This window comes from Culex quinquefasciatus, chromosome 2 (genome assembly GCF_015732765.1).
Source record: "Culex quinquefasciatus strain JHB chromosome 2, VPISU_Cqui_1.0_pri_paternal, whole genome shotgun sequence".
Taxonomy (NCBI): domain Eukaryota; kingdom Metazoa; phylum Arthropoda; class Insecta; order Diptera; family Culicidae; genus Culex; species Culex quinquefasciatus.
In genome coordinates this window covers 204280209-204288013 of record NC_051862.1, presented here as the reverse complement: position 1 = coordinate 204288013, position 7805 = coordinate 204280209, and the positions used below count along the sequence as shown (strand labels likewise).

At 46.6% G+C, this 7805-nt stretch overlaps 4 protein-coding genes across 5 annotated transcripts; 2 read left to right on the top strand and 2 right to left on the bottom strand.

Moving 5' to 3' along the window:
- LOC6034393 (apoptosis-inducing factor 1, mitochondrial) lies at positions 1 to 2641 on the top strand. Its single transcript, XM_038253169.1, is given in 5 exon segments — positions 1 to 125; positions 198 to 248; positions 659 to 1027; positions 1030 to 1929; positions 1988 to 2641. Coding segments are annotated over 5 exon segments (1896 nt in total). The 5' UTR covers positions 1 to 46; the 3' UTR covers positions 2485 to 2641.
- Positions 255 to 651, top strand: LOC119766876. Its single transcript, XM_038253172.1, has 2 exons — positions 255 to 450; positions 508 to 651. Exons 1-2 carry the CDS (start codon positions 262 to 264, stop codon positions 631 to 633), a joined length of 315 nt encoding a protein of 104 aa, XP_038109100.1. The 5' UTR covers positions 255 to 261; the 3' UTR covers positions 634 to 651.
- A 15-nt stretch (positions 2642 to 2656) lies between the features above and the next one.
- Positions 2657 to 4104, bottom strand: LOC6034394 (pyridine nucleotide-disulfide oxidoreductase domain-containing protein 1). The gene is given in 2 exon segments (XM_001844660.2): positions 2657 to 2991; positions 2994 to 4104. Coding segments are annotated over 2 exon segments (1383 nt in total). The 5' UTR covers positions 4081 to 4104; the 3' UTR covers positions 2657 to 2695.
- Positions 4105 to 4135: 31 nt separating this feature from the next.
- On the bottom strand, positions 4136 to 5057 carry LOC6034395 (28S ribosomal protein S18b, mitochondrial). 2 transcript variants are annotated; one of them, XM_038253170.1, is made up of 2 exons: positions 4933 to 5057; positions 4136 to 4827 (listed from the first exon to the last, which is right to left on the bottom strand). In XM_038253170.1, the coding sequence occupies exon 2, from the start codon at positions 4759 to 4761 to the stop codon at positions 4150 to 4152; it is 612 nt and encodes a 203-aa protein (XP_038109098.1). In that variant the 5' UTR covers positions 4762 to 4827; positions 4933 to 5057; the 3' UTR covers positions 4136 to 4149. The 2 variants fall into 2 exon arrangements, with proteins under 2 accessions (XP_038109098.1, XP_001844713.2); XM_001844661.2 differs by having other exon boundaries at positions 4136 to 4785; positions 4933 to 5024.
- Positions 5058 to 7805: the final 2748 nt, after the last annotated feature.

Sequence of the window (7805 nt, the reverse complement as noted above, 5' to 3'; positions counted from 1 at the left end):
ATTACCATTCGATCGAAAGGAAGCCGCTTCCGCCTAAATTGCAGCAATGTTGGCCGTTTCCCGACTGACGATCGGGCAGCTCCGCCCAAGGGTGGCTGCGATCGGCACGAAAAAGTACTTTGCTGGTGAGAGATTTTGAAATTTTTCTAGGTTATTCGTCGACTGATGTAATGTTATTGATTTTTCACGCTCCCCAGGTGGGACGACATCCGGAGGGTGCACGTACAGTCGGCGCTGGTTCTCGAAAAGGTAAATGACTCGATGGCGAAGGAGTTGGCGGCGCGACGCCGGAAGATGCTCGCTTCCGGCGGTTGTTACAGCCCGCCGTACGAGGGTTGTAGCTCGGAGGGAGTGGCGGCGACGGGAGGATGCCGGATTGGGGTGCCGCTGATCGGGGAGGACATTCAGTACGGGGGTGGCGATTGTGGTGGGAAGAGGAGCGCTGCGGAGGTTTTCTGGAATTGAAGTTGTGTTTAGGTTGGGGGAAATTAACGTTTATTTTGGTAGCTCAAGAAACCTTCCTGTGAGCAAGATTGTTCCGACGTGACGACCCGTCCAAAGTGTGAAGCTTCCCAGCCGCCAGCGAAGGTCTTCAAAGATTTCACTTTCTTCGTTTTCTTGAAACAAGATTGAAGGATTTTACAGCGATTTCTCTTTCAGGAGCCCGACTTGAACAAAACATCTCCGGCATGTCCGCCGCCACCTCCGCCGTCGAAGGACAACACCGCGTACATTATCGGGGCCATTGCGTTGACCGCAGGTGGATTAGGCCTCGCCTACAAGATGGGCCTGTTTGACGGAGAACCCACCGTGCAGCAGGTCGCCCCAGAACCCACCACGAGCTCAGGAACCAAGTCCAAACAGCGCTACCCTGCCTCGTCCAAAGACCTCCCCGGTGAGGTGCCCTACCTGCTGATTGGCGGAGGAACTGCGAGCTTTGCCGCTTTCCGCGCCATCAAAGGTCACGACGCGAAGGCCAAAGTGCTAGTCATCAGCAACGAGCCGGAGATGCCGTACATGCGACCGCCCTCTCCAAGGAGCTGTGGTTCAACCCGGAAAAGACGGACCTGGAACCGCTCAAGTTCAAGCAGTGGAACGGCGTCGAGCGGAGCATCTACTACGAGCCGGATGACTTCTACATCGATCCGACGAAGCTGGCCGAGGCGCCGAACGGAGGAGTGGCCATCGCGAGGGGTTACGAGGTGCAGCGGATTGACGTGGTCAACCGGAAGGTCGTGTTGACGGATGGGACCGAGATTAAGTACGGCGAGTGTCTGCTGGCGACCGGGGCGCGACCGAAGAATCTGCCGGTGTTCGAGTCGGCGCCGTTGGCCGTCAAAGAACATCTGACGATGTTCAAGAGTGTGAGTGACTTTGAAGAACTAAGCCAGAAGCTGAAGCCCGGCAGCAAGGTGGCCGTCGTCGGTGGGGGATTCCTCGGCAGTGAAATGTCCTGCGCGTTGGCAAAGTTCAGCGACATCCGGGAGAAGAACCTCGAAGTTTACCAGCTGTTCCACGAGGAGGGAAACATGGGCAAGATCTTGCCCGAGTATCTTAGCCAGTGGACGACGGATCGCGTTCGCGAGGAGGGCGTCAAGGTTTGGCCCAAGACGCAGATCAAGGCCGTCGAAGTGCAGGACAAAAAGCTCAAGTTGACGCTGACGGACGATAGCAGTTTGGTGGTTGATCACGCGATCGTGGCCGTTGGTTCCGAACCGAACACGGATTTGGCAAAGACGTCGAACTTGGAGGTTGATCCTACGATGGGAGGTTTTGTGGTGGACGCCGAGTTGCGGGCACGATCACATCTGTACGTGGCCGGTGATGCCGCGTGCTTCTACGACCCCAAGCTGGGACGACGACGGGTAGAACATCACGACCACGCGGTCGTCTCGGGACGACTTGCCGGGGAGAACATGGCCGGAAAGAGTGAGTATCTCGCGTTGACTTGAACAACCCACAAATCAACCAAAACCTTCCCTTCCAGACAAACCGTACACCCACCAGAGCATGTTCTGGTCGGACCTGGGCCCGAAAATCGGCTACGAAGCGATCGGCATCATCGACTCCGCGCTCCCAACGGTGGCGGTCTTTGCCAAGGCCAGCCCCGCCCAAATCATCTCGGACACGAGCGAAAAGCTGCAGGCGGCCAACGCCACCATCATTCCTGCTTCGGCGACCCAAACCTCGTCGAATTCCTCGGTCCTGAACCACACCAGCGTTGTGAAGGCGGAAGCGATGCCACCGAAACCTGCGGAACCTGCGCGCGAAGACGCGGACGACTTCAACAAGGGCGTGATATTCTACCTGCGGGACGAGAAGGTCGTCGGGGTGCTGCTGTGGAACATTTTCAACCGGATCGGGACGGCGCGGAAGATTGTGGCGCAGCACACTCGGTACGACGATTTGAACGAGGTGGCGAAGCTGTTCAACCTGCACGATCGGCCGGAGGCGGAGGAGGTGGAGGAAGAGGCGAAAAATTAACGTAGTTGTTGAACGCTCGCGCGCAAAATTGTCAGTAATTTAACCTTCGTAACCAGTGTAAATTTATTTGTAGTAGCAACTGTGTGGTGCATTTTTCTTTTATAAAGATATTTGATTGCGGATGTTGGCCGGAAGTAAACGGAAGATTGTCATCGAAGTGAGGTTCTTTTACTTAATTTTTCGTTACTTTTTATTCCTTGAAACTAGTGCACTAATCAAAATAGTCTTCGATGTCGATGTTGGGATCGAGCAGGTCGTCCCCGTACGGCGTCAGATCCAGCTGGTTCAGGATCAAGTTTTCGCACGTTTCTTCGAGTCCCGTTTCGCCGATCAGCATCGCGCCCTGAAGTCGCCCGTCAACCAGAACGAACTTGATGTACTCCAGGCCGGGCGTCATCCGGACCAGCACCTCGTACTTGTCGTTCAGCCCCTGGCCGTTGTACCGTCCCAGCAGGACGACCTGGTAGCCAAACAGCTGCGTCACGTGGTTGAACAGCTCGAAGCAAAGTCCTGGTAGATCGTCTCGCCGGCCCGTTTGGCCGCCATGGCCCGCGCGGCCATCGCTCCCATCTGGCGGGCCTGCGTCCACAGGCGCATCTGGAACCAGTGCTGGGCGTGTTCCCAGCCAGCACTGCAGACATCCCCGGCGGCGTACACGTCCGGCAGGGACGTGGCCATCTCCCAGTTGACGAGGAGGCCGCCGTCCGGACCGAGAGCGAACTCGCGATCGCAAGTGAAGCTGATCGCCGGAGTGACCCCCGTCGCGGACACGACAAAGTCGCACTCGATGACTTCCCCATTGGACAGGGTTAGTTTGACCGGGAAGCCTTCACTTTGTGCTGCAAGCTCTTCTATTTCAACAGCGTAGTGAATCTTGACCGAGTCTGGTACGTGCTCCAACTTGCCGGAAATGTCCACCGTGCGGTGCCAATCCGGCCCCAACGCAGCTCCTCGTCGCGACGAACTACCCGCCTTCTCCTCCGAGTATCGCATCCGCTTCAACACCGTCTTCTCCTGGGCCTTCTCCGTGAGCCGCTCCTGGAAGAACCGCGCCGCACCGGAGTCTACAAACGTCGAGCTGATGTACTCGTCCTTAACGACCCAGTGCACATCAATCCCGCTGATTTCGTAAACTAACTCCGACGCGATGCCCCCATTCCCGACCACGACCAGCCGGGTCGCGTTGCTGACCCGCTTCTGGAACTCCTGCACCGACTCCGTGTCGCGAATTCCAATCACGTTCGGATTGTCCCCGATCAGCTTGGGACGTGCCCCGGTACACAGACACAAATACCGATAGTTGATCTTCTTTCCGCTACTCGTGCTCACAAAGTGTCCCTCACTCTCAACCCGGTCCAGCTGATCTTCCAACACCCGGATGTTCCCGCCCAAACTACTCCCGTCCTTCTCTTCAACATCAAACTTGGTCAGGACCTTCCCCAGCGACACCACGTTCGTGGCCGCCTTCACCAGCGACGACTCCGCAATCAACACGACACTATCCCGAGCATCGGCCCAAAACGCGAGCGCTTCCGCGCACGAAACCCCGGCAATCCCACCTCCCACAATCAGATAAGTGCAACTAATCTCCGCCATCGTCCGCTTAAACACTAAACTCCTAAAAACAAAACAAAACTACAAAGCAACCCCGCACTCACCCACCCTTCACTGCTTCTTCTCCGCGTAGTACTCGGCGTAATCGTAGTCCCGGAACGGCACGTCAAACGTAATCAACCCGTAGTCCATGGCCCGGTCGATCGCCACCTTCAACTCCAGCTGCTTCCGCTGGCACAGCCCCGTTATCGAGTAGCTCAGCACCTTGCCCGTCTGCGGCGACATAAACTGCTTCAGCAGCTCCACGTTCTGGTGGTCCAGCACCAGGTACTCGTCCCGGCACACCGGGCACGGATTCCCCGTCGAAAGCTTGCCCTTCCGCACGCACGTCTTGCGCGTCTGCTTCGGCGGGTACAGCCCCTTGTGGTTCCGCCTGTAATTCTTCCACACCGGCTCGCCCTGGTAAGTCTGCTGGTAGGCCTCGCTAGCCAGATACCGGATGCTCGTCTCCACCGGAATCACCCGGGTGCGATCCTTCGGGTCGTCAACCGGGGCGGCACTCTTGGCTTCGCCTTCTGCCCCGGGATCTTCTTCGACTGCTTCCTTTTCAGTGGAGGCTCGAAGCGAGGACACGGCAAACGAGCGGCGCGACGTTCCTGACGCGGTCAGTCCCTGGCGGTACGCGGCAAACAGTTCACTTCCGAGCGCTCTGAGTAATGACATTTCCTAGATTTCGCAAATCGCGAGCTGATGACGTAAGGAGGGAGAGTTGGATTATGTTCGCAGTTACTGGTTAAATTTTAGGAAAGTTGGAGAGAATTTGAATAAAACTTTCAGTTGTGAAGTGAAACAATCGATTTTCAAAAGTTTAGAAGGAGTTTCTGTTAAGCTTACCTAATTTTTAATAAAAATCTCAAGAAAAATCCGCCGGTTTTACAAGGAAAAGTCCAACGGCAGCATGTGTTTATGTTTTTGGAGAAGATATGTCAGATCAAACCAGGATATGCACATCAAGGTGGGAATAAACACTTTTCTGAAGGGGTTGCTGGGAAGATTAATGCACTGATCAAAAAACGATGCTCGAAATGTTTTGTGTGACTCAATGAACAAAACTCTTTAAACCGTGACGTCATTTGACAGCTCGTGTGCACTGTTAACAAGTCCATGTAAACAGTGCAATCCTTTCTAACCTCCAAATCGAGTCGACGTAAAACCTAATTTACTCATTCTTGAATAGGTTCGGTGTCAACGTAAACTGAGTGAAATTCTATAAGAATAGGCAAATAATGCAAAATGCAAGAAAAACAGAACCAATTCCTTGAAATTTAAAACTTACGTGATTTTACATGGTGTCGATCCAAATCCCAAAATAAAATTCCCTGACTTTTCCCTGACCTCTCCAGACCACATTTTTTTATTTTCTATTTTTTACATAACATATTGTTTGGAGCGTTTTAATGGTTTCATGCATTTTCCTTTTTGAATGTTGCAAATTTAAGATATTGAAAAAATTTCTTAACGTGAAGACTTCCATCATTGTCATGATTTTTCGTTCAAAGATATAATTTTTGCTTCGCTTTCAATATTTTGACAAAATTCCTTCAACAAGTTGTTTAGAATAGTGCCCTACACATGCTGATTTCTTTTGGCAACGATTATCCCATTCCTTGTAAAGTTATGGAAATCGTCATTAATCAATTATTGCCAACTAGGACGTCAATGACTGTGCCACAAAATTACGTAAATTTTGAAGCACTTTTGATTTAGACAAAAAAATCTTTCAGTGGCTTCAAGAAGGCAACAACCGGCACATGCTGATTTCTTTAGGTGCGGAAATTCGTTAAATTGAATTTAATACAGAATATTTTATGGTGATGATCATTTTTCTTTGAAAATGATCAACGGCTTCACCTTAAGAAAGATTAAAATAAAACTAAAAAACTAAGAAAATATATACAATTAAATGTAAATTATTCAAGTACATGTTTACGGTTTCAAAAAAGATCTAAGTCTTTTTCAACAAAGATTGTATTTAAAGTAAATGGATTTCTGAATATTTGAAGAAAACATCTTCTTAAATAATTTTCCAAAAAAAAATATTTTTGCTAAAAAAATAAAAAAAATTGGGCGAATCTGCGTTTGTAAACAAGCAGTCTATCCCCTTCTTACTTGACGTGAACTGTCACTTGAGCGAAAGGGATAGACTGCTTGTTTACAAATGCAGATTCGCCCTATTGAAATGTTACTACGGAAATGTAGTTGTATAATCCCTATGAAATCTCGGATGCTAGAAACAACTTTTCCGAAGAGGCCATATTTTATAAATTCTTGAACTCTCAAATTTCTTTATTCAGAATTGTTACGGAGAAATAAAAAAAAAATCCGCGCCATTCCAAAACCCAATCCCCGCAAAATCCGCGTCATTTTAAGAAAAATAATTTTGCGACAAACATACAAAAGAGTTTCATAATAAATTCAATTTTGTAATCTCAGAACGCAGAATCTTGCAACGCTGAAAATGTATTTTTTCTAGGATTAGGTAAACTAGAGGAAAAAGACAAAACAAACATCTTGGCAAAAAAAATCAAAAATTTCAACGTTTAGAAATTTAGATCTAAAAACTCAATGTATAAAATAAAAAAATAAAATTTAAAAATTGAGAATTTATCTCGATCTAGAGATTTTAAATTTAACCCTCTAACGCCCATGGTTACTCCAGAGCACCACTATTTTTTGTCTTCAAAACTAAATTTCTCTGCAACCATGCATTTTTTCAACCTGATTCAACCTGCGTTAGTTTATATAGATTGTTAGCTTATAACCATTAAAATTTCATCCAACTTGGTCGATCCAGTTACGAATTATGGTGAAATACGTAAAAAATCTCGATTTTGCTCTGGGCGGGAAGGGGTTAAGATACAGTTCATATTCGATAATCTTACCAAAGCGTCACTTAGAAAAATCGAAGCAAATTTTCCTACATCTTCTTCTCAAAATTTCTCTAAACAAAACAAAAACTCCAAAAACACTTCAAATTTTATCAGGTTTTCTGCAATCTAAGATGGTAACAAAAATGGCAGCATTCAAGAACCTAGGAATTAAAGAATTTAAGAATTCAAGAATTTAAGAATTTCAGAATTTAAGAATTTAAGAACTTAAGAACTTAAGAATTTGAGGATTTAAAAAAAAATTGGTTCTCTTGATTGTTCTTATTTTATTTTTTTTAAATATTGATATCTTTGATTTTTGTTTTCTGATTTTTGTAATTTTTGATTTAAAAATTTCGGGTCTTTTAATTTCTTATTCAATATGATTTTTTTTTTTGGTTTTTTAATACTATTTTTTTAATTTTTTTTATAATTTCTAAATAATCCAATTTTGAAAGTTGGTGCTGTAATTTTTGAATGTTTTGATTTTTTTATTTCTCTTCAAGAATGTTCAAATTAAAAAAAAAATTCTTCTGGTTGAATCCCATCATAAATTCAAAGGCGGAGAAGCTTCTGTTTGTTACATCCAAATGTCTGTATCTTCAGGAAAAGTTTGAAATATGATTAAGATCTTGTGAGATTAAAATTGAATGTACCCAATACAAAAGAACAATAAATAAGGATAAAAAACATCACTCAAAACATTAAAGAAATTAATTATTCAGAGTCAGTATGTTTAAAAATAAGTTGAGTGTAGCCGTAAAAACCCTGTTTTTCCTTAAATTTTTGTTTTATTTCTTTAATTCTTGAATTTAATTCTTTAATTTTTAATTCCATTTC